Below are 23,939 nucleotides of genomic sequence, written 5' to 3'. Positions count from 1 at the left end.
TGGAACTAAGGGGCCTAGCCCGACTCATGAAAAAGAGCCCTAGGCCATTATTCATCCACCAAACTTTACAGTTGACACTATGTATTTGGGCATGTCGTGTTATCCTGGTAGCCATCGGACTGCCAGATGGTGAAGCCTGATTTATCACTCTAGAGAATGTGTTGTCTGGTGGCGAGCCTTGCATTGCGCATGGTGATCTTAGGCTTGTGTGCGGCTGCTCGGCTATAGAAAGTCATTTCATGAAGATCCCGACGAACAGTTCTTGTGCGGACGTTGCTTCCAGAGGCAGTTTGGAACTCCGGTAGTGAGGGTTGCACTTCACAATAACAGCACTTACGGTTGACCTGGGGCAGAAATTTGACGAACTGACTTGTTGGAAAGGTGGCATCCTATGACGGTGCCATGTAGAACATCACTGAGCTCTTCAGTAAGGCCAATGTTTGTCTATAGAGATTGCATGGCGGTGTGTTTGAATTTATACAGGTGTGGCTGAAATAGTTGAATCCACATACTTTTGGGCACATAGGGCAGTTTATATACCATTTAAAATTATACATGATATTACATTTCATAACACTTGTGTAGCTACAAAGTTCATGACAAAATATGCAATTGAAATGTATAAAACTCTACATGACCATAGTTTGAAATACCTACTGTAGTAAATTGTCTTTGGCATTAATTCCCTTTGGCAGTGCATATACAGTAAATAATACTAATACAATGATTCAGTGAGAATATGGTTGGTCAGGTTTAGTGTTCTTGACCATAACTGACATTATTTACCTTTTAAAGGCATAAAACAAATGTATCCTGGGTCAAATCTGTACCAGCTGGGCCACTAACAAGATGGCCCTTCCGTAGTCTACAACAGCATTACCCAAACTCAGTCCCGTGGGCCCCAAAGGATGCACGTTTTGGTTTTTGCCCGAGCACTGCACAGCTGATTTTAAAAAAAACTCGTCATCAAGCTTTGATTATTTGAATCAGCTGTGTAGTGCTAGTGCAAAACGGGGACCAGGACTGAGTTTGAGAAACACTGTTCTACAAGGTGGCATTTCAAACCCGTTGCCTAGTAAGTCCACAGGATTCATCACCATCCCTCTCTGTCCAGAGTCCCTAATGGTCACTACAGCTCCTCATCGTCCTCGCTGGCCAGTATAGTGTCCAAGTCCTTGCGCTGTGCGCTCTCTGTGACAAACTCTCTCTGCTGGGCCTCCAGCTCTCTGAGCTCCCCCTGCAGGCGCTCCAGATGCAGCGCACGCCGGTTCCTCAACAGCTTCATGGGGAACGGGTTCATGTCACTGAAGGCAATGTTGGTCAGCTTCCTATTGGACAAGCCCAATATTACTCAACCTGCTTATTTCCATACAGTAGAATGAATCTATATGCTGCATGGCTAAATAAATCAAAATGAACAAGCTGTATTGAGCTAACCCTAGGTCTCTAATTGACCTTTTTGTCATTTAGCAGACACTCTTATACAGAGTCACTTACATGAGCAATAGCTCCATCTCTGTGTGGTTGTACATGCATGCATTGGTCGGACAGGAGTTTCTGAAAAAGTGATGCCGAGTAAGTAATCCTGGCTATGTCTATACAGGCAGCCCAATTCTGATATTTTTTCCACTAATCACATTGATCTTTTCACATCAAAAGACCAATTAATGAAAAATGAATCAATTGGGCTGCCTTTGTAAACACAGCCCTGGTATCTCATCTGCTATTTGTTTGGAGATAAGAGACAGACTGTGGTGAATAGTGCCCTCAATGCACTCATCTGGCTGTATAGCCTCTTATCTCCCAAGTGTTGAGCCCATAGCTCTGCCGTCACTGCTGCTATCTGAATTATATATGGTGATGTCTGTCTTGGCCTATGGAAAAAAAATAGCTCCTCAGTCTGCTCTGCCATTAACACACTGACTAAATAGGGCACCAGAAAAAGAATGGTCTCAGAAGGTACAGGACAAAAAGCGCAAACCATATAGATAATAGAACAACTTCACGGGTTACAAATGACAAGCTAAATATGGTTTGGTGGAATGGTTCAAAATCCACATAGGGGTGTGTTAGTGCTGGGCTTGGCTGTAACAAAATAAATACACCAGTCCAGGAGTTTAAGACCCCTGCTATAGTGGTTCCTGTCCCACTAGAGAAACACTGACCTAATATAGTGCTATATTTTCATAACACTGCCTCCACATTTTGACCTTCGATGATTTGTGGCCCCCTCACCTGCCGTCAGAGATGGTCTTGGCAAAGAAGCGCAGGTATTGGTAGATCTCCACACTGTCATGGATCTTCAAGATGTCCTCCTCTTTGTACTTGAACAGAGCCAGGGCATACCGAAATATGACCTGCACAAAAAACATGCACGCATGTTTACATTAGAAGTGGTTTATTTACTACTACTAATAATTTTATACCAGGTCAGTCATCGAGGCCCAAATTTGAATGCACCTGGGCTAGGGGCTGTTTACGTGTTTCCAGCCCAGGCTCTAGTCTCTCTCAGGTGGGGTACCTTGGTACCCTCATAGAGGAAAGCGTCCCACACTCGCAGGAGGATATCGCTGGGCAGGCTCTCTACGAACACCACGAGGAACCAGTTGAAAGTGATGAGGGACACATCCACGCTATGCTCCTCAAAGTGAGCCGCCAGCCGGGGTATCTTCTCAGCCATGAAGTCCTTTAGCACACACTGGTCTGCCTGCAACATCCACACACACCACGTCCCACCAGCAGACGGCGTTAACTGATATTGACATGTGACAAATCTTGAATTCATTACATCGTTCATTAAACTATGCGCTATTCAGTTCCATGTTTTGGAACAGATGCAGAACTAAAATCAGTTAAAACCACAACTTCCCATAATGTTGTACATTTTTTACTACAGTGGAGAACTTACAGAACTGTAGATCTCGATACCATTAATGCTACGCATCTATGCCTTTGTTTAAAAACATATATCCTTGGAGCCAAATCATTACCTGTGAGGATATGAGCGTTTTGGTGTAGTAGTCCTGGGGCATGATGGCCTCCACCACAGCTACTAGACACCAGAAGGCATCCTGCTCACTCTCCAGCACTAGGAGAGCTATGGCTGCCAGCCTGAAGGGAGAAGGAGTGGCCAACGTCACAGTTGTCCTTGGTCATTCATTTGACATTTTAGTCATTTAGCAGAGGCTCTTTTCCAGAACACACATTTTCATACTTTTTTCCCCCTTACTGGTTCTCCGTGGGAATCGAACCCACAACCATGGTGTTGCAAGCACCATGCTCAACCAACTGCGCCACACAGCACCCCATATTCTGTAGAGATCATTTTGAGGTCTGTGAAAGCTTGTTTTGTATATGTATAGCCTGCCCTGAGTAGCCTGATAGAAGAAGATGTATGTTTTAGACAAGACAATTATATTTTCACAAAAATATAATTGTCTTCGTCAGGCATTCATTAAGCTGAGAACATTGTGTAGGTAATTGTTTTGGAGTCTGCACTAGATATATCAGTTTACAACTTTGTCCATTAGATGGCAGTATTTCTTGTTTTTTTACATTTTATTCAGCACACTGCTGACTAATATAGGTAGTCTTGTGCACCTGTTGAGGCCCTGGCAGTAGCCGATGGTGGGGTTTTGCCAGGAGAAGGCCAGCAGGATTCGTTGGAGCTGCTGCAGGGCGGGGCTGGAGGGTGAGGAGAAGTGCTGATTGGTGGTGAGAGTGCGGTACAGGTCCAACTGGATCTGTCTGGAGGCCTGGTGGGGCGATGTAAGGCTCTTTTGGCACAGCTACAACAATAACGGACGGATTTCATGTAGGTGGATGGAAAGATGGACAGACAGATATACAGTCCATTCTAAAAGTATTCAGAACCCCTCAACTTTTTTCAAATGTTGTTACGTTACAGCCTTGATCTAAAAATGTATTTTTAAAATATTTTAAATCCTCAATCTACACACAATACCCCATAACAACAAAGCAAAAACAGGTTTTTTAGAATGTTTGCAAATGTATAAAAAAAATTATAACATTTACATAAAGTATTCAGACCCTTTACTCAGTACTTTGTTGAAGCACCTTTGGAAGCGATTACAGAGCATAGAGTCTTCTTTGGTATCACGATACAAGCTTGGCACACCTGTATTTGGGGAGTTTCTTGCATTCTTCTCTGCAGATCCTCTCAAGCTCTGTCCGATTGGATGGGGAGCATCGCTGCGCAGCTATTTTCAGGTCTCTCCAGAGATGTTCCATCAGGTTCAAGTCCGGGCTCAGGCTGGGTCACTCAAGGACATTCAGAGACTTGTCCCGAAGCCATTCCTGCCTTGTCCTGGCTGTGTGCTTAGAGTCGTTGTCATGTTGGAAGGTGAACCTTCACCCCAGTCTGAGGTCCCGAGTCCTTTGGAGCAGGTTTTCATTACATTTTGGCAAACTCTAAGTGGGCTGTCATGTGCCTTTTACTGAGGAGTCTGGCCACGCTACCATAAAGGCCTGATTGGTGGAGTGCTGCAGCGATAGGTGTCCTTCTGGAAGGTTCTCCCATCTCCACAGAGGAACTCTGGAGCGCTGTCAGAGTGACCATCGAGTTCTTGGTCACCTCCCTGAGCATGGCCCTTTCCCCCGGTTTGCTCAGTTTGGCAGGGCGGCCAAGTCTTGTTGGTTCCAAACTTCTTCCATTTAAGAATGATGGGAGGCTCTTGGGGACCTTCAATGCTGCAGAAATGTTTTGGTACCCTTCCCCAGATCTGTGTCTCAACACAATCCTGTCTCGGAGCTCTATGGACAATACCTTCGACCTCATGGCTTGGCTTTTGCTCTGTGGTACCTTACATAGACAGGTGTGTGCCTTTCCAAATCATGTCAAATCAATAGAATTGACCACAGGTGGACACCAATCAAGTTGTATAAACATCTTAAGGATGATTCATGGAAACAGGATGCACCTAAGCTCAATTTCGAATCTCATAGCAAAGGGTCTGAATACTTGTGTAAGATACTTCTGTTTTTTGTTTAAAAACTGTTTTCGCTTGTCATTATGCAGTATTGTGTGTAGATTGATGAGGATTTTTTATTTTATTTATTACATTTTAAAATAAGGCTGTAAAGTAACAAAATGTGGAAAAAGGGAAGGGGTTCCAAATGCACTGTAGATACTGTATACTGAGACACACTACCGTTCAAAAGTTTAGGGTCACTTAGAAATGTCCTTATTTTTTAAAGAAAAGTTTTTTTTTAAAGTATATTAAAATAACATAAAATTGATCAGAAATACAGTGTAGACATTGTTAGTGTTGTAAATGATTATTGTAGTTGGAAACGGCTGATTTCTTTGTGGAATATCTGCATAGGCGTACAGAGTCCCATTATCAGCAACCATCACTCCTGTGTTCCAATGGCATGTTGTGTTAGCTAATCCAAGTTTATAATTTTAAAAAGGCTAATTGATCATTAGTAAACCCTTTTGCAATTAATGCACTTGTCCTCTTGCTCAGTTGTGCACCGGGTCCTCCCACTTCTCTTTCTATTCTGGTTAGAGGCAGTTTGCGCTGTTCTGTGAAGGGAGTAGTACACAGTGTACACAGAGATCTTCAGTTTCTAGGCAATTTCTCGCATGGAATAGCCTTCATTTCTCAGAACAAGAATAGACTGATGAGTTTCAGAAGAAAGTTCTTTGTTTCTGGCCATTTTGAGCCTGTAATCAAACCCACAAATGCTGATGCTCCAGATACTCTACTAGTCTAAAGAATGCCAGTTTTATTGCTTCTTTAATCAGCACAACAGATTTCAGCTGTGCTAACATAATTGCAAAAGGGTTTTCTAATGATCAATTAGCCTTTTAAAATGATAAACTTGGATTAGCTAACACAACGTGCCATTGGAACACAGGAGTGATGGTTGCTGATAATGGGCCTCTGTACGCCTATGTAGATAATCCATTAAAAAAATCAGCCGTTTCCAGCTACAATAGTCATTTACAACATTAACAATGTCTACACTGTATTTCTGATCAATCTGATGTTATTTTAATGGACAAAAAAAAAGTGACCCCAAACTGTTGAATGATAGTGTACAGTAGATTGAGTGATTGAGAGCTACATTGTAAGGAGGTGAACTAGCTTAATCCAATACCACCCACCTGCTGGTAGCGATCCGGGTGGCGCTCCCATAGCGCACGTGTGCGCACCCTCACCACCCAGCGCCACACCCGTGGGCGGTACTCGCACGGCACGCCGCCCCGCAGAAGGCTTTTGAGCTCCGAAGAGGGGCAGAGGTTGTCGGCCGGGCGGCCCCCCAGATACTGAGCCCAGCGGCCCAGCAAGAGTCTGTCCCCGGCATCCTGCCTCAGCAGGCTGTGGGAGCGGATCTCCTGGGCCTGGATCTTGGCCAGCAGTTTTATGTCCTCCACCTCGTAGTCTGGGATGATCTTGAAGCCGTACTCGTCGTGCTCCCTGAGGGACAGCCAAAAGAAAAAGATCAATGGTTTTTATGATATAAAAATGTTCACTCATTGTCTGACTGTATTGTTGATTTAATGTATTGTCTCTCTCTTATGTCTCATTGTTAATTATCACAGGACATGACAGCTGAAAGCAACATGGTGAACAACAATCCAGTCCTGTCATCTATCAGTGTAGTGAAACAGAGGAGACAAGGAGACAAAGAAGGAAGCCATTTTAGCCTATTGAGCCCCTGTTACCTGACAGGGTTGAGTTTGAGCACGTCATTCAGGTCTCCCTGTAGTGGGTCCTCTCCTTGTAGTTTCCTCACAGCCTCCCGCTGGCCCGGTTCCAGAACCTTGTTCTCCTGCAGCTTCCCCAGTACGCCCAGATAACGACTCTCTATCTGACAGTTACGAGCCTCCAGGTATGCACACTGCAACACAAAATAAGCGCCCCCTAATGAAGACTAAGGTTCCAATTCAATCAACTCTAGTGGCCATGAGTGTTTCACACTAACCGCAATCCACTCTAACCCTCTTCCACTTTTACATTGTAGAATAATAGTGAAATAACACAGTAACCAGAAAGTGCTAAACAAATCCAAATATATTTCATTTTTGAGATTCTTCAAAGTAGCCACCCTTTCCCTTGATGACAGCTTTGCACGCTCTTGGCATTCTCTCAACTAGCTCCATGAGGTAGTCAACTGGAATGCATTTCAATTAAAAGGTGTGCCTTGTTAATTTGTGGAATTTCTTTCCTTCTTAATGCATTTGAGCAAATCAGTTGTGTTGTGACATGGTAGGGGTGGTATACAGAAGATAGCCCTATTTGGTAAAAGACCAAGTCCATATTATGGCAAGAACAGCTCAAATAAGCAAAGAGAAACAAAAGCCCATCATTACTTTAAGACATGAAGGTCAGTCCATCTGGAATATTTCAAGAACTTTTAAAGTTTCTTCAAGTGCAGTCACAAAAACCATCAAGCGCTCTGATGAAGCTGGCTCTCATTAGGACCGCCACAGGAATGGAAGACCCAGAGTTACATCTGCTGCAGAGGATAAGTTCATTAGAGTTACCAGCCTCAGATTTCAGCCAATTATAAATTCTTCACAGAGTTCAAGTAGCAGACACATCTCAACATCAACTGTTCAGAGGAGACTGTTTGAGTCAGGCCTTTGTGGTCGAATTGCTGCAAAGAAACCACTACTAAAGGACACCAATAAGAAGAAGAGACTCGCTTGGGCCAAGAAACACGAGCAATGGACATTAGACCGGTGGAAATCTGTCCTTTGGTCTGTGTCCAAATTTGAGATTTTTGGTTCCAACCGTCGTGTCTTTGTGAGACGTAGAGTAGGTGAACGGATGACCTCCGCATGTGTGGTTACCACCGTGAAGCATAGAGGAGATGTGATGGTGTGTGGGTGCTTTGCTAGTGACACTGTCAGGGATTTATTTAGAATTCAAGGCCAGCATGGCTACCACAGCATTCTGCAGCGATACGCCACATCATCTGGTTTGCGCTTATTGGGACTATCATTTGTTTTTCAACAGGACAATGACCCAACACACCTCCAGGCTGTGTAAGGGCTATTTGACCAAGAATGAGAGTGATGGAGTGCTGCATTAGATGACCTGACCTCCGCAATCACCAGACCTCAACCCAATTGAGATGGTTTGGGATGAGTTGAACCGCAGAGTGAAGGAAAAGCCACCAACAAGTGCTCAGCATATGTGGGAACTCCTTCAAGACTGTTGGAAAAGAATTCCAGGTGAAGCTACTTGAGAGAATGCCAAGAGTAGGCAAAGCTGTCATCAAGGCAAAGGGTGGCTACTTTGAAGAATCTCAAATATATGGTTACTACATGATTCCATATGTGTTATTTCATAGTTTTGATGTCTTCACTACTATTCTACAATGTAGAAAATAGTACAAATAAAGAAAAACCCTTGAATGAGTAGGTGTGTCCAAACTTTTGACTGGTACTGTATTTGCTACTGAATAGCCCACATGGTGACTAGGCAGGCCTACCTTCACCATAAGGCTTTTCTCCTGCTCGGAACTGTTGAGCCATAGCTTGGTCAACTGGTAGATCTCAGAGTTCAGGAACTTGTTCTGGATCTTGTAGGCCTCAATGTCATCCTGTGAAAAAGATGAATAGAGAGCTAGGAAGGACAGGGTACGGAGTATTTAAAGAAGCAAAGAAAAAAAATGCTTCAGATTTGGACTACCAACATAATCTACTTCAAAAGACTATGGTTCTGGTCTGGGTCTGAGGCCGGACTTCACTCTGATGGTCGACCAATCAAACCACAAACCAACCTTGAGGTTCTCTGTGTCCTCATTTAACTGGCGGAAGGTCTGGGCCTCCAGGCCGTTGGTGGTGGACACTGTGCGTGTAGGGTCGGCCAAGCAGGCTGACACCTTCTCTAACAGCTTCAGGATCACCTGGAATGATACCAAGAGACAATGATATCGTAAATCTTTAGATTAGATCAGGAAGTGTAGAGCTACACTGGGAACAAAATAGAATAGACCCTCGAATCCCAAATCAACCCCTAGATATACCCCTACTTTGCATTCTGATTGGTTACTTGGAATTTCACCGTAATGCTTAAAACCACCTATCCAATCCTTTCAGGATAATGATGACGACATGCCTATTCTAATCCTTCCCTAGCTGACCCTTCCTGTCTGAGCCTCACTTCCTGTTTTGCGTGGTTCTTCTTCCTCATCAGGGTCACGTTCTCCTGCAGCTCGGCCACGTGGGCGTCCCTCTGGGCTAGGCTCGTTCTCAGGTCTTCCCCCTCGGCCTTCAGCTCCAACAAGCGACCTCGTAAGTCAGCGGCGTGACGCTCGTAGTGCCTCAGCAGCTCCAGGCGCTCCTGCTCGCCCTCGGCCGCCAGGAACTCTGTGCACGTCCGCTTCTCCAGCTGAGCCACCTCCAGGGCCTTGTGTAGGAGCCACACCAGTTCCTGGATGGGGGAAGGGTGAGAAATAAGAGGATAGGATGCAGGAGCAGGGTGGGAATACAAATTTAATTTTGGAGCTGCTACTGATATCAGAAGACACTGCTTACTAGTGTGATTGATGAACTTTGGTCTTATCTCTAACCTTCTGGGCCTTGACGTCCTCATCCAGTATGTGCTTCTCGTGCTGGAGGCAGGTCGTCCTGTCTGCGCTTTCTGAAGGAGCTTCCCGGAGCACTGCAGGCATGGTGGCACAGCTTCCCCTTGTCTTCTTCCTGCTCCTCGGGGATGGGGACGGCAATGGGGACGACCTGCCCTCTACAGGGGAGAGCTGGTCCCTGGGGTCCACCAACAGCAGCAGGGGTGTAGGGGTCAGGGGGTCAACGGAAGTCCTAGGACCTATACACTCTTGGGAAAAAAGGTGCCCTCTTGAACCTAAAAGTGTCCTTCGGCTGTCCCCATGGAAGGACCCTTTGAAGAACCCTTTTTGGTTCCAGGTAGAATCCTTTCCACAGAGTTCTACATGGAACCAAAAAGGTTCTCCTTTGGGGACAGTCGAAAACCCTGTTTGGAACCCTTTTTTCTAAGAGTGTAAGGGGGCATGGCTCTGTGGTTATTATGGGGCATGGCTCTGTGGTTATTATTGGGCATGGCTCTGTGGTTATTATGGGGCATGGCTCTGTGGTTATTATGGGGCATGGCTCTGTGGTTATTATGGACTGTGACAAATCACTAATGTGTCAAGGAAAATGTTTTTTAGTTTAGTCAAGAAAAAATGACAATACTGTCCATAGTTATCAGACAATGAGAGAACCTGATCCTTCTGACTTCAATCAGCTGCCAACAGAGGGCAGAAGTATGCCACCAGTATAGAACACCAGTGTATTGGAGAACATCTCCAGAAGCTGCGGTGTGTGTGAGACGTACCAAGCCTGTTGTGGGCTGTCTGGGAGGGAGTCTTTGAGGGGTTCAGTGGGTTCCAGGGAGGAGGCACCTCCAAATGGAACACACTCCGACTCCGCTCCAGGGAGGACCGCTTGGAAAACAGACTGTGCACTGAGTTCCTGTAGGAGCAACACACACACAAACGTAACCATGCACACCAACACGCACGCACAGCAGTATCATTAACATGCAATCAATCTGGCCCACACTTTTGAACAAAACAACTATACCAGCTGCACTGAAAGTGAAAACCCACTACTAGGCAAAAAAAATACTTTCATCTCAAAGTCACTTTTGCTACTAAGTAAATCTTGGCATGTTAGCAGATAATAAGCACCTGTAGTCACAAAGCCACAAACAGTTGTAATGACTACAATCAACAAAGTCGATGAATATCAAGTCCAACGTCAACTACTTCAATGTATCCCATGCCGTATGTTGTACAGAACCAGTCATATGCCTCAATCACAAATGAACGGGAAAAGACATCTAAAAATGATGAGGCACTTACTGAATCTCTATCAGAGGGTGTTTGATGGAGAAGTTGCTTAGGGGGTTCCGTTGTGGCGGCGCGGGAAGATTGGCGGCCTCCTCGCCTATGAGGCCTGGCGGGGTCTTCACCTTGGGCAGGAAGTAATCTACATTACAGGAAGTAACAGCAAAGAACAACGTAAGTGGGATCACACCCTCTGGAGCCAGGGAACACAAAGGACACAGCTACTCATGTAACAAGCAGGAAACTTCCGGCTAAAGACAATGAGAGTGATATCATGGGTTGAAATACAGAGGATAAAGATTATGACTGGGCATCAGACTTGTGTTAACTTGTTCTTCAGGTGAAGTTGTTTGCTCTTACTGTACTGCTATGAACTGAAGATTATCACATTGGGTGAGAGCTGGGAAAAACAAATCCAACCCATCGAAACGTCAAGATATTCATATATTTTTGCGTGAAAGGAACAATTTCCGGGCTACTTTTGGGCAGCCAGGTTGTGCACGCTGGATGAAACTAGTCAAAATATACTGTTTTGTTCCTCCATAAGCTCTGTGAAATATTTTGGGCCTGTCAGGACAAGCATGAAATACCTCACAATTCACAAACCAGTTGGTAGGAAAGGTTGTGTCTGTACCAGGAGCAAACTCAGTTATGTTGGTCATAGCCATAACAGGGTAGTAACGATAACATAATTTTCACGTTGTTCATTCATGCTTATTCCAGACATCTATGACTTGAACACTTGAATATCTTAGGTCATCTTATGTCTCTTTTAAATTCAAGCTGTTTGCGCTTCAAAATAACACAAGGATGTACAGCACCAGTCAAAAGTTTGGACACACCTACTCATTAAAGGGATTTTCTTTATTTTGACTATTTTCTACATTGTTTCTTTGCAGCAATTTGACTATGGAGGCCTGATTCACGCAGTGTGAAGCATTTATTTGGGCTGCAATCTGAGGTGCAGTTAACTCTAATGAACTTATCCTCTGCAGCAGAGGTAACTCTGGGTCTTCCTTTCCTGTGGCGGTCCTCGTGAGAGACAGTTTCATCACAGCGCTTGATGGTTTTTGCGATAGCACTTGAAGAAACTTTAAAAGTTCTTGAAATTTTCCCGATTAACTGACCTTCATGTCTTGAAGTAATGATGGACTGTTGTTTCTCTTTGCTTATTTGAGCTGTTCTTGCCATAATATGGACTTGGTCTTTTACCAAATAGGGCTTTCTTCTGTATACCTCCCCTACATTGTCACAACACAACTGATTGGCTGAAACATATTAATTCCACAAATTAACTTTTAACAAGGCACACCTGATAATTGAAATGCATGACTACCTCATGCAGCTGGTTGAGAGAATGCCAAACATGTGCAAAGCTGTCATCAAGGCAAAGGGTGGCTACTTTGAAGAATCTCAAATATATTTAGATTTGTTTAACACTTTTGTGGTTACTACATGATTCCATATGTGTTATTTCACAGTTTTGATGTCCTCACTATTATTCTACAATGTAGAAAATAGTACAAATAAATGAAAACCCTTGAATGAGTAGGAGTGTCCAAACTTTTTGCTGGTACTGTATGTTGATTTATTGGACCAGAATAGCCTGTAGCCTGTGTGTAGTGTAGCCATGCTGTGCTGTAACCATGGTTATATTTAGTCTGTGGGCCCTGCAGCCACCTGCTCCTAGTGCAGCAGGGTGTCAGACGTGCACTTCCTCTCTCTCTGGGCAATGCAGAACCACTTCCTGCAGCTGTCAGAGGGGCTGTAGCCTAAACCTGAGTTACCCAGACTCCTCAGGGGTGAAAGAGCAGGGCACGCTGGAATCACCTGGGACACGTTCAGTAGGCAAACTTTGTGGAACTCTCAGAAATATGTCTCTGAATAAGATAGAAATATGTCTCTCTGAAGATGTATTTCTATCTTATTCAGAGAGACATATTTCTATCTTATTCAGAGAGACATATTTCTGTCTCTGAATAAGGAATGTTAGCTCTATTCATGACATTTCTATCTGCAACATTCTACAACTTTTACCCTGGTTAGATTTCGTTTACCACTTCATATTCTACAGTTGAAATACTATTGTAAAATTGGTGGTGCTTATTTAATTGACTAGCTAAGAAAGTGTGGCGTAGCAACGGAGTAATTCCATTGGGTAATACAGTACTGCTACCAAGTCATATCTAATACCAAGTGGATAAAATCCAACTGAGCTTATCTTCACATTCAGATTGAATGACGGTACATTAACTTTTCCATTCCTGTAAAATCACTAATGGTAGATAAGTGGCTTAAGTCTCCAGAGATGAAAGCGGAAACGCATCAAGCGTGAGCATTATAGCTTTGCGATCCAGTCAAGCCAGGCACTGCCAGGAAATGTCTTCAAGTTGCAGATGGAAAAAAATCAAAGCACATCTTATCAACGTTGTTTCCTGTCCCAAACCCCACCCCAGCAATCTCAACCTTGGCCAGAACACCCATGGGACATGAACTACACATTCAACACCGGAATGTTGAATCATTTATTTTCAATGATGAAAGCCTGTGTAGGTGAAAATAACCTTCAATCTTTTTCATGAAAATGCCATGACCCTAAAGGCCTTTTAGTAAATCTACATTTAGGGCCCAAAAAGGGAAGCCGAACCTTAATTTGTTGAGTACCTTTAAGACATTCTATTGTTTAGACAGCAAATACCAGTGTGTCAGTTATTATCTGTTTTGAAGTTGAAACATGAATGTTGGCTATGAATGAACATGCTTCTCGAAACTATTGCAACAGATAAAAGCAATCTGCCAGGGCCAGTCATTGTGTACAGTCACCTCCAAAACTATTGGCACCCTGGATAAAAATGAGCAAAATAGACTTTATCAAATAAATAATACAAATACTGAGCTATACTGTATGCAAAAAAAAAATCTAAAAAAGGTTTTAGTTTATAGTAGTACAATTCCTCAGAGAAAAACATTGTTTAATTAACAAGCAATACAAAAAAAATCTCCCAAAAATTCTTGCCACCCGTTGTCATTACTTTGCGCACCTTCCACTTGCGAAATACATTTCAACTCAGTTTTTCACAATTCCTGACATTTAATTCTTGTAAAAATTCCCTGTCTTAGGTCAGTAAGGATCACCATTTTATTTTAAGAATGTGAAATGTCCGAATATTAGTAGAGCTAATTATTTATTTCAGCTTTTATTTCTTACATCACATTCCCAGTAGGTCAGAAGTTTACATTCACTTCAATTAGTATTTGGTAGCATTGCCTTTAAATTGTTTAACTTGGGTCAAATGTTTCGGGTAGCCTTCCACAAGCTTCCCACAATAAGTTGGGTGGATTTTGGCCCATTCCTCCTGACACAGCTGGTGTAACTGAGTCAGGTTTGCAGGCCTCCTTGCTCACAAACGCTTATTTAGTTCTGCCCACAAATGTTCTATAGGATTGAGGTCAGGGCTTTGTGATGGCCACTCCAATACCTTGACTTCGTTGTCCTTAAGCCATTTTGCCACAACTTTGGAAGTATGCTTGGGGTCATTGTTCATTTGGAAGACCCATTTGTGACCAAGCTTTAACTTATTGACTGATGTCTTGAGATGTTGCTTCAACATGTCCACATAATTTTCCTACCTCATGATGCCATCTATTTTGTGAAGTGCTCCAGTCCCTCCTGCAGCAAAGTACCCCCACAATGATGCTGCCACTCCCGTGCTTCACGGTTGGGATGGTGTTCTTCGGCTTGCAAGCCTCCCCCTTTTTCCTCCAAACATAACGATGGTCATTATAGCCAAACAGTTCTATTTTTGTTTCATCAGACCAGAGGACAATTCTCCCAAAAATACAATCTTTGTCCCCATGTGCAGTTGCAAACCGTAGTCTGGCTTTTTTATGGCGGTTTTGGAGCAGTGGCTTCTTCCTTGCTGAGCGGCCTTTCAGGTTATGTCGATATAGAACTTGTTTTACTGTGGATATAGACATGTTTGTACCTTTTTCCTCCAGCATCTTCACAAGGTCCTTTACTGTTGTTCTGGGATTGATTTGCACTTTTCGCACCAAAGTACGTTCATCTCTAGGAGACAGGGCGCGTCTCGGTCCTGAGCGGTATGACGGCTGCTTGGTCCCATGGTGTTTATACTTGCGTACTATTGTTTGTACAGATGAACGAGGTCTTGGCTGATTTCTTTTGACTTTCCCATGATGTCAAGCAAAGAGGCACTGAGTTTGAAGGTAGGCCTTGAAATACATCCACAGATACACCACCAATTGACTCAAATTATGTCAATTAGCCTATCAGAAGCTTCTAAAGCCATGACATCATTTTCTGGAATTTTTCAAGCTGTTTAAAGGCACAGTCGACTTAGTGTATGTAAACTTCTGACCCACTGGAATTGTGATACAGTGAATTATAAGTGAAATAATCTGTCTGTAAACAATTGTTGGAAAAATGACTTGTATCATGCACAGTCGATGTCCTAACTGACTTGCCAAAACTATAGTTTGTTTACAAGAAATTTGTGGAGTGGTTGAAAGACAAGTTAATGACTCCAACCTGAGTGTATGTAAACTTCCGACTTCAACTGTATTTGTTTTTTTCATTCCTTTTTCTGTACCCATTGCCTGATTTATGAAAGTCAACAATCATTTATCTGTTTTTATTTGTGAGTTCTTTGCCTTTCCCTATGGTGATGATGACAAAGGGATTTTACATGAGGTAACACGCATCTTTATACCCCAGCAAAACAGGAAGCCATTGAAGGTGAGATTAATTTTAAAAAGTAAAATGTTAAATGTTTCATTTTGTTTGATTTAATTTACAAGAATCCTTAGGGGTGCCAATAATTTTGACTATCATCTTTAGTTTTTTTTGTTTTTGTATTAATGGTATATAGATCTTTCTATGACAGACTGATCAGGTGAAAGCATGATCCCTTATTGATGTCACTTGTTAAATCCACTTAAATCAGTGTAGATGAAGGGGGGGGGGGAACCGTTAAGTTTTTTTTTAGCCTTGTGACAATTGAAACATGGATTGTGTATGTGTGCCATTCAGAGGATGAATGGGAAAAACTAAATATTTAAGTGCCTTTGAATGGGGTATGGTAGTAAGTGCCTGTGTCAAGAACTGCAATGCTGCTGGGTTTTTCACGCTTTACAGTTTCCCGTGTATATCAAGAATGGTCCACCACCCAAAGGACATCCAGCCAATTTGACACAACTGTGGGAAGCATTGGCGCCAACATGGGCCAGCATTCCTGTGGAACGCTTTCAACACCTTGTAGAGTCCATGCCCCAATGAATTGAGGCTGTTCTGAGGGCAAAAGGGGGTGCAACTCAATATTAGGAAGGTGTTCCTAATCATTTGTACACTCACTGTAATATTGAGCAGACAATATACTAGATTCAGCTGCGGGATGATCTTTTCATGAGCAGATGATCGTGGGGCCGGAACTTAATTACAAATAATTAGTAGACTGCAAATTGACAGCAAGAAGCCTAAACCGATATAATATTGAACTAAAACGTAACCATTTCAAACCTTGCTTACATTTATATACGATCGCATGTCTTACAGACTTTCTATTATCTTTATCAAGGGTGACAATAATTTTGGAAGTGACTGTATATTATTTATATACAAATGCCTGATTTTATTATTGTGGAAATATTGTAACTTACACGACGGAAAATAGTAGCAAGGAGAGCTTCCTTATTATTTTGAAAAACAGGTCTCTATTCAGAAAGACTTTAAAAAGGAAAAATAGGCCAGTTGTTTCCCAGTGCCAGACATCAGCTGACTGGACTGTTGGAGGAGCATGACACAAGTCTGTTGATCCTCCAGGAAGGTAAAACACTGGAAGGGCCTGTTCAGAAAGCTGCAACGTTACAGAATGTTCAGATAGAAATTCATTGTGTAGAACAGATATGACGGTCTGATATTTAAAAAAAAGGGAATCATGTCAACGCTTCTCATAGTATTTCTATCTGGAAAGTTCGGAGTGCTTCAATTACCTGAATACACATTACTGCTTCCTTAGTAACCTTAGAGTGTAACAATGATGAGTTACATTATTCTTGTTTGCACAGTGCAACAAATATTGTAACATTAAAGCTTCAATTTTGTATGTATACTAGTTGGTTTTACCCAATGTTACCCAATGTTACTTTCATGTGTCTTGACTGGCTTGCTACACTTGATGTGCAAAGTGGATTTGCTCAATCACTGAGATGAAGTGGGTAAAAGTATTTCAGGAAAGCTAGGGGTCAGTGAATAGGGAAATCCCTAGTGCCTAACCAACCAGGGACATGATATTTAATTAAGTTACTATGTAGCCAAGGGATGAGTGTGGTAAATATGAACACCACACTGCAATTTATTTATGTCTGTTTTCACCTCATTGATTTACAGTAAACTATTGACTGTAGTATACTCAGGTTTGGGGGGGGGGTGTATATCGCCAACATACCACGGCTAAAGGCTGTTCTTATCTACAACGCAACGCGGAGTGCTTGGACACAGCCATATACAGTGGGGCAAAAAAGTATTTAGTCAGCCACCAATTGTGCAAGTCCTCCCAATTAAAAAGATGAGAGAGGCCTGTAATTTTCATCATAGGTACACTTCAACTATGACAGACAAAAAAAGAAAAAAAATCCAGAAAATCACATTGTAGGATTTTTTATGAATTTATTTGCAAATGATGGTGGAAAATAAGTATTTGGTCAATAACAAAAGTTTATCTCAATACTTTTGTTTATCTCAATACGTTTTCTGTAAGTCTTCACAAGGTTTTCACACACTGTTGCTAGTATTTTGGCCCATTCCTCCATGCAGATCTCCTCTAGAGCAGTGATGTTTTGGGGCTGTTGCTGGGCAACACGGACTTTCAACTCCCTCCAAAGATTTTCTATGGGGTTGAGATCTGGAGACTGGCTAGGCCCCTCCAGGACTTTGAAATGCTTCTTACGAAGCCACTCCTTCATTGCCCGGGCGGTGTGTTTGGGATCATTGTCATGATGAAAGACCCAGCCATGTTTCATCTTCAATGCCCTTGCTGATGGAAGGAGGTTTTCACTCAAAATCTCACGATACATGGCCCCATTCATTCTTTCCTTTACACGGATCAGTCGCCCTGGTCCCTTTGCAGAAAAACAGCCTCAAAGCATGATGTTTCCACCCCCATGCTTCACAGTAGGTATGGTGTTCTTTGGATGCAACTCAGCATTCTTTGTCCTCCAAACACGACGAGTTGAGTTTTTACCAAAAAGTTATATTTTGGCTTCATCTGACCATATGACATTCTCCCAATCTTCTTCTGGATCATCCAAATGCTTTCTAGCAAACTTCAGACGGGCCTGGACATGTACTGGCTTAAGCAGGGGGACACGTCTGGCACTGCAGGATTTGAGTCCCTGGCGGCATAGTGTGTTACTGATGGTAGGCTTTGTTACTTTGGTCCCAGCTCTCTGCAAGTCATTCACTAGGTCCCCCTGTGTGGTTCTGGGATTTTTGCTCACCGTTCTTGTGATCATTTTGACCCCACGGGGTGAGATCTTGCGTGGAGCCCCAGATCGAGGGAGATTATCAGTGGTCTTGTAGGTCTTTCATTTCCTAATAATTGCTCCCACAGTTGATTTCTTCAAACCAAGCTGCTTACCTATTGCAGATTCAGTCTTCTCAGCCTGGTGCAGGTCTACAATTTTGTTTCTGGTGTCCTTTGACAGCTCTTTGGTCTTGGCCATAGTGGAGTTTGGAGTGTGACTGTTTGAGGTTGTGGACAGGTGTCTTTTATTCTGATAAAAAGTTCAAACAGTTGCCATTAATACAGGTAACGAGTGGAGGACAGAGGAGCCTCTTAAAGAAGAAGTTACAGGTCTGTGAGAGCCAGAAATCTTGCTTGTTTGTAGGTGACCAAATACTTATTTTCCACCATAATTTGCAAATAAATTCATTAAAAATCCTACAATGTGATTTTCTGGATTTTTTTTCTCATTTTGTCTGTCATAGTTGAAGTGTACCTATGATGAAAATTACAGGCCTCTCTCATCATTTTAAGTGAGAGAACATGCACAATTGGTGGCTGACCAAATACTTTTTTGCCCCACTGTACCACAAATCCCTGAGGTGCCTTATTGCTATTACAAACTGGTTACCAAAATAATTAGAGCGGTAAAAATCAATGTTTTGTCATACCCATGGTATACGGACTGATATACCAGGGCTTTCAGCCAATCAGCATTCAGGGCTCGAGCCACCCAGTTTATAATGTCTTATATTGTAGTGCTTGGTTGCAATTTTGACTTCAGTTCAACTAACTGTATTTATCCCCTCATTAACAGTTAAGAGGGTTTTTCTACCTCTGCAATCTGCCGTAAGACATTGTAGTCACACATTGTCATAGGGTGTGTTCTGCAGGAGTGTTTGGAATCTTGTAGCCTACATGGAGATTACATTTAAAATAGCATGTATCAAGAGGGAGCGGCATAACTTGCGACATAATTGTTTTTGTCAATATACTTGAATAAAAGTTCATTTGAGGTACAAGACAAAGTATTCATATTAAACATTTTATTTACATATTTTTATTTATTTAACTAGACAAGTAAATATTTACAATGATGGCCTACACCTGCCAAACCCTAACGACGCTGGGCCAATTGTGCGCCGCCCTACGGTACTCCCAATCACGGCCGGTTGTGATACAGCCTGGAATCAAATAAGGGTCTGTAGTGACGCCTCTAGCAGAGTTCTTTAGACCGCTGCGCCAATCAGGAGACCCAACTTTAGTATGACATCAACAACAAACAGAAAATGTTATCAGCTATCAAAGCAAAACTTGATCCAACTGGTTACAACATTTTCATAAATGAAACCAGTCATTGTTGATGGTACTGCAGTGGATAGCATCCATTTTACGGACTCCTGACCAATTCTGCTAGTCTGTGTGTTTTTTTACACTGATCTTATTTTTATTTGCATTATCTTTAACTCTGTATTGTTGGAAAAGGACCCATATGTAAGCATTTCACTGTTAGTCCACACCTGTTGTTTCCGAAGCATGTGACAAATAAAATGTGTCAACTAAAAAAAAAATCCCGCTGAGGAACAGATATTGAAACTATGCAAAGTATATTGTTCCTATTTTATAAGTGTGGCACTGATTACATGTCTGATGGCTTTTACCATTCAGTGCCATGATGTGCCATTCTTTAAACCTGCCTGAAGTATTACATTTCTCTTTCATCTTTTAGTGGTTCCCTAAATCATTAACCATGCATGGGACATGATGGCATTTGATTTGAACAGCTGGTATTCTTAGCCTGGTTGCCAGATCTGTTTCTACATGAACAACCTTCTCTGTCGTTCAATGTCAGGCCGAACATAATCTTGATCGGTGTCTGGGGCCACTTCATCCTACTCTCTGTCTTACTGTACCTGTGCAGGTGGTGGGTAGTTCCCCCTGTCCCTCTGGTCTCTTGTGGTCAGTGCAGTGGCTTGTGGATTCTCCTGTCAGCTGGTCTCGGTGCTGCCATCTCTTCAACTGCAGCTGCTGTAGCCAGTACATCATGGCCTCCTGGTTAGCTGCCTGAAACAGACAGAAGAGATATTGTTAGCCTACTGTACATACACGAGTGTGCCATGAGTCAGAATATCTGTAATGCATGACTTCTGAAATGTTTTGGAGTTCTTTTCAAATCAGAATGTACATTTGTGGACCAAGATAAAGTATTCCAATGCCAATGTGTGAATATGAGTGTATTTGTCTTCCTGTATATCAAACATGGACACGATAAACAATAATACAACAGTTTCTTCTACTTTAAGGAGAAACAGAATAAGAGATGCCTCCATTTTGTATTAGTAAGTGTTCCCATTCAGCTCTCATGATTCAGCTCTTTGACAAAAAGGGATCTGTTGTTTTCTTATTGAGAGGAATACTGTAGATTGACACTACACAGCTGTGTGACCCAAAGAGCTGGGTTAACATGAGACAGGTATTCAAATACAAGAGCACCACTGTTTCCCTGCCTCATTTTTTATAACCTCTTAGCGGTCTTCCCCATCCCTCCCCCAAAAATAATGACCTTTCAGAAATTCTGATGACACTCACATTCAGAACAACGTCCTACATTTCAAACCCTGGTGATATAGTGAACATCCGAGGGTCCCTAATGTGATTCCCCTCTAATCAGGGACAGTCTGGCCAACCAATAACATTATTCATTAATTAACTATTAATTCAAGAAAACCAGCAGATCTGTCAACATCAAAGTTCAGATTTCAATACCCATTGAATTGAATATTCGATAAACCTTACCTTGAGGACAAAGATGCGTTCGGGGGTCTGGATGTGAAAGGTGCCCTGCTCTCCTTGGAGGGGGTATCCGAGCGTGGCGCTGCACAGCTGGATTCTCCCCAGAGAGGTCACATCCAGCGCCGTCCTGTAGTAAAACAACTGTCTCTTCTTCACCTCGTATGTGAACCAGCGCGACTTCCATGTCTTCAGGGGACCTCCTTGTTTAAGGAGGTACCCACAGAGTTTACTGTTAGACAGGCTTTCCGTGGGTTGTTGCTGGGCTTGATCATCCGTGGTGGTGGCGGACTGAGTAAGGAATGCTTGGCTCTGGCTGTTGTCTGTGGTAGCGGTCTTAGCCGGGACCTCTTCAGTCTGGTGGTCTTGACTCGGCTGGCCCATGCTGTTTGTGTGTGTAGCGGTTTCTTCAGTGCTCCCAGTCCCCAGTGTTGAGATACAATCATCACCATCATCATCCGCTGGGCTTACCGCCTCTGCTTGCAGAGGAAGTGAGTGAGACGAGGCAGCGATGGGATTTCCTTCTGGGCCCTCTCCCTCCATCACGCTGAGAGAAGAAGAGGGAGAAGAAAAAGGAGAAGAAAAACATAGCAAACAATGACTTGGTAGCCTACAATAGAGAGGTCAGGATGCTATATTTAAACAATTGGACACTTGACATAGGAAGTGAGGGCTTCACGATGGGATCAGCATGAACACATGTTAAAGGTCCTATGCAACTGTTTTTATCTCAATAACCACTCATGTGTATTAAATGATTTAATAGGCCAATAAGAAAGAGTTCCAAACCTCTCTGCCAATAACAGCTAGTTTTTAGTTTCCCCCTGCCCACTCAGAAAACTCCCAGGCAGTCCTGGCAAAATTCTTGCTTGAGAAATGTCTATTTTGATTTATTTTTGACTATTTTAATTTATAACAATCACAGAAAGGAACTTAATTGTAACCCAGAAATAATTTGATATTGAGATAAAAACAGCTACATTGGACCTTCAAGCTTTTAACTGGGAATTTATTTAATACACACTTCAAAAGATTCACACACACATGCTCACGTACAGACACACACTTGATATGACCACATTTTACGCTCCATTGATGTCATGTAGGGAACTTGTAAATACCGGTGCTCTCAAGACAACCGCTAACTCGGGAATAACCAAGGTCAAATCATGACCTTGGTGATCTTCTGGTCATTAAGTCTAGAAAACTCTAGAAAGATGCTCGAGTTTCTGGCATGGAATTCCGAGATAGATGACAATTCAAAAATATTTTTCCCAGTCAAAAATAATTTCAGATTTCCAAGTTGTCTTGACCGCACTGATGTCGGAAGTCAAATATTTCTGAGTTCCCAGTTGTTTTGAATGCGGCATACGACCTTCCTACAGGGAATAATGCATGTGAATGCACCTCCACTCTTAAGTATGCCTAGCGGCTCGATCACACTGACAGCGTCTTTGCACAAAATGGTAAGCAGCATCATCTGGATATGTGTGCAACAAAAGTTTAACATTCGCCTTCTGCTACCATTTCTGTCAAGCCATCTATGCATACAATTCGATGCATACGCTCAATCCAACGTATGCACCACACAGAACACACTGCAACTGCCTCTGCAATGAATGTACTTCAGGTGTAACAAAGCGCCAAAACGCTGTAGGTGTGATCGAAGCGTTATGCATTCTATTGACCAGATACTCTAGTGGCCACATAAAACAATGAAAGTAAACATCTTGAAAAATGGAAGATAGTTGGGAGGAGGCAAGATCAGGTGGGACCAATCTAGCCAATGAGATGGAAGATATGGGTGTGAACAACAGGCACAATGGTTTCCACTAGTTACAACAGCCAAGTCCAAATTGGCTATAGCACCAACATTTAAGTAAACAAAAATGTGCTTTTTTTGGGGTCTTAATTTAAGGTTAGGCATAGAGCCCCACAGTGGGGGTGTCATAATAACTAGCAGTCAAATAGGGAAATTGTTTTTAGAAACACTTAAAATAATGGCTGTTTCGTCCTGCGTGATGTTTTCATAACCATGTAAATCTTTCTCGAACAAGGCGACTTTTAGCATTATATTCAACTATTTGCTCTCTGATTCGAAAGTCCTAATCAGCGTCAACATAGACATCATGCAAAACTACAAATCCCTGCAAGCTCCTTGTACATCATCTCTAGCTGACACCTTTGCTGACAGGTAGTGTCAATTTAAAACTTGCACAAGACAGTTCACAGAAGGAAAAAAAAGACAGTTCACAGAATAGCCACATTAGCAGCTAATTATCGTTTCGTTTTTGGGGAGTAAAAACAGGCGAATATACTGATAAAAGCCACATGTTACTAGACAGATTTACACGGTTATCAAAACGTCACACCAGGACAAGCCTACAAGAAACACAGCCCTTAGTTTAAGCGTTTCTAAAATTCCCTATGGGAAAAATGAATGCTGTAAAAACAATTGGAACAATTTCCCAGTTTGACTGCTAGGTTTTCTAGGTATTATGACTCATACTGTGGTACTCTACTATAATTTTATCAGTGTAGTTAAGATTAGGTTTAAAATATCATTTGAATAAGAAGATAAATTGTAGAAATAAACGGGGTTTCTTTTCTCAAAGTTGCCGGGATGTCACTTGTTCTACTTATATCAGTACACTTGTAACAACCTAATCATTATGGAACTTAAATAGTGCAAGAGGCTTCACTGCAGTACCTGGTTCGAATCCAGGCTGCATCACATCCGGCCGTGATTGGGAGTCCCATAGAGCGGCACACAATTGGCCC

General features: G+C 42.5%; 1 protein-coding gene across 3 annotated transcripts; it reads right to left on the bottom strand.

Moving 5' to 3' along the window:
• Nucleotides 1-516: 516 nt before the first annotated feature.
• LOC112256278 (TBC1 domain family member 2A) lies at nt 517-23,924 on the bottom strand. Of its 3 annotated transcripts, none has more exons than XM_024429420.2 (16): nt 23,869-23,924; nt 21,165-21,705; nt 20,282-20,432; nt 10,864-10,990; nt 10,335-10,471; nt 9,553-9,815; nt 9,144-9,413; nt 8,761-8,886; nt 8,470-8,580; nt 6,695-6,870; nt 6,134-6,446; nt 3,601-3,788; nt 2,991-3,111; nt 2,522-2,707; nt 2,236-2,357; nt 517-1,328 (listed from the first exon to the last, which is right to left on the bottom strand). In XM_024429420.2, the coding sequence occupies exons 1-16, from the start codon at nt 23,916-23,918 to the stop codon at nt 1,130-1,132; spliced, it is 3,081 nt and encodes a 1,026-aa protein (XP_024285188.2). In that variant the 5' UTR covers nt 23,919-23,924; the 3' UTR covers nt 517-1,129. The 3 variants fall into 3 exon arrangements, with proteins under 3 accessions (XP_024285188.2, XP_024285189.2, XP_024285190.2); XM_024429421.2 differs by having other exon boundaries at nt 3,601-3,755; XM_024429422.2 differs by lacking the exon at nt 517-1,328 and adding an exon at nt 1,406-1,557.
• Nucleotides 23,925-23,939: the final 15 nt, after the last annotated feature.

This window comes from Oncorhynchus tshawytscha, linkage group LG08, assembly GCF_018296145.1.
Source record: "Oncorhynchus tshawytscha isolate Ot180627B linkage group LG08, Otsh_v2.0, whole genome shotgun sequence".
Taxonomy (NCBI): domain Eukaryota; kingdom Metazoa; phylum Chordata; class Actinopteri; order Salmoniformes; family Salmonidae; genus Oncorhynchus; species Oncorhynchus tshawytscha.
This window is presented reverse-complemented; position numbering and strand designations above follow the sequence as displayed.

Bases quoted from the DNA above. Each gene is read 5' to 3' on its own strand.
- LOC112256278 (XM_024429420.2), bottom strand. From the start codon at position 23,918: ATGGGACTCCCAATCACGGCCGGATGTGATGCAGCCTGGATTCGAACC. The intron at 9,816-10,334 runs GTACGTCTCACA...TTTTTTCCCAAG, and splicing joins GACAGCCCACAACAGGCTTG to AGTGTATAGGTCCTAGGACT. The intron at 8,887-9,143 runs GTGAGGCTCAGA...GTATCATTCCAG, and splicing joins AGAACCACGCAAAACAGGAA to GTGATCCTGAAGCTGTTAGA.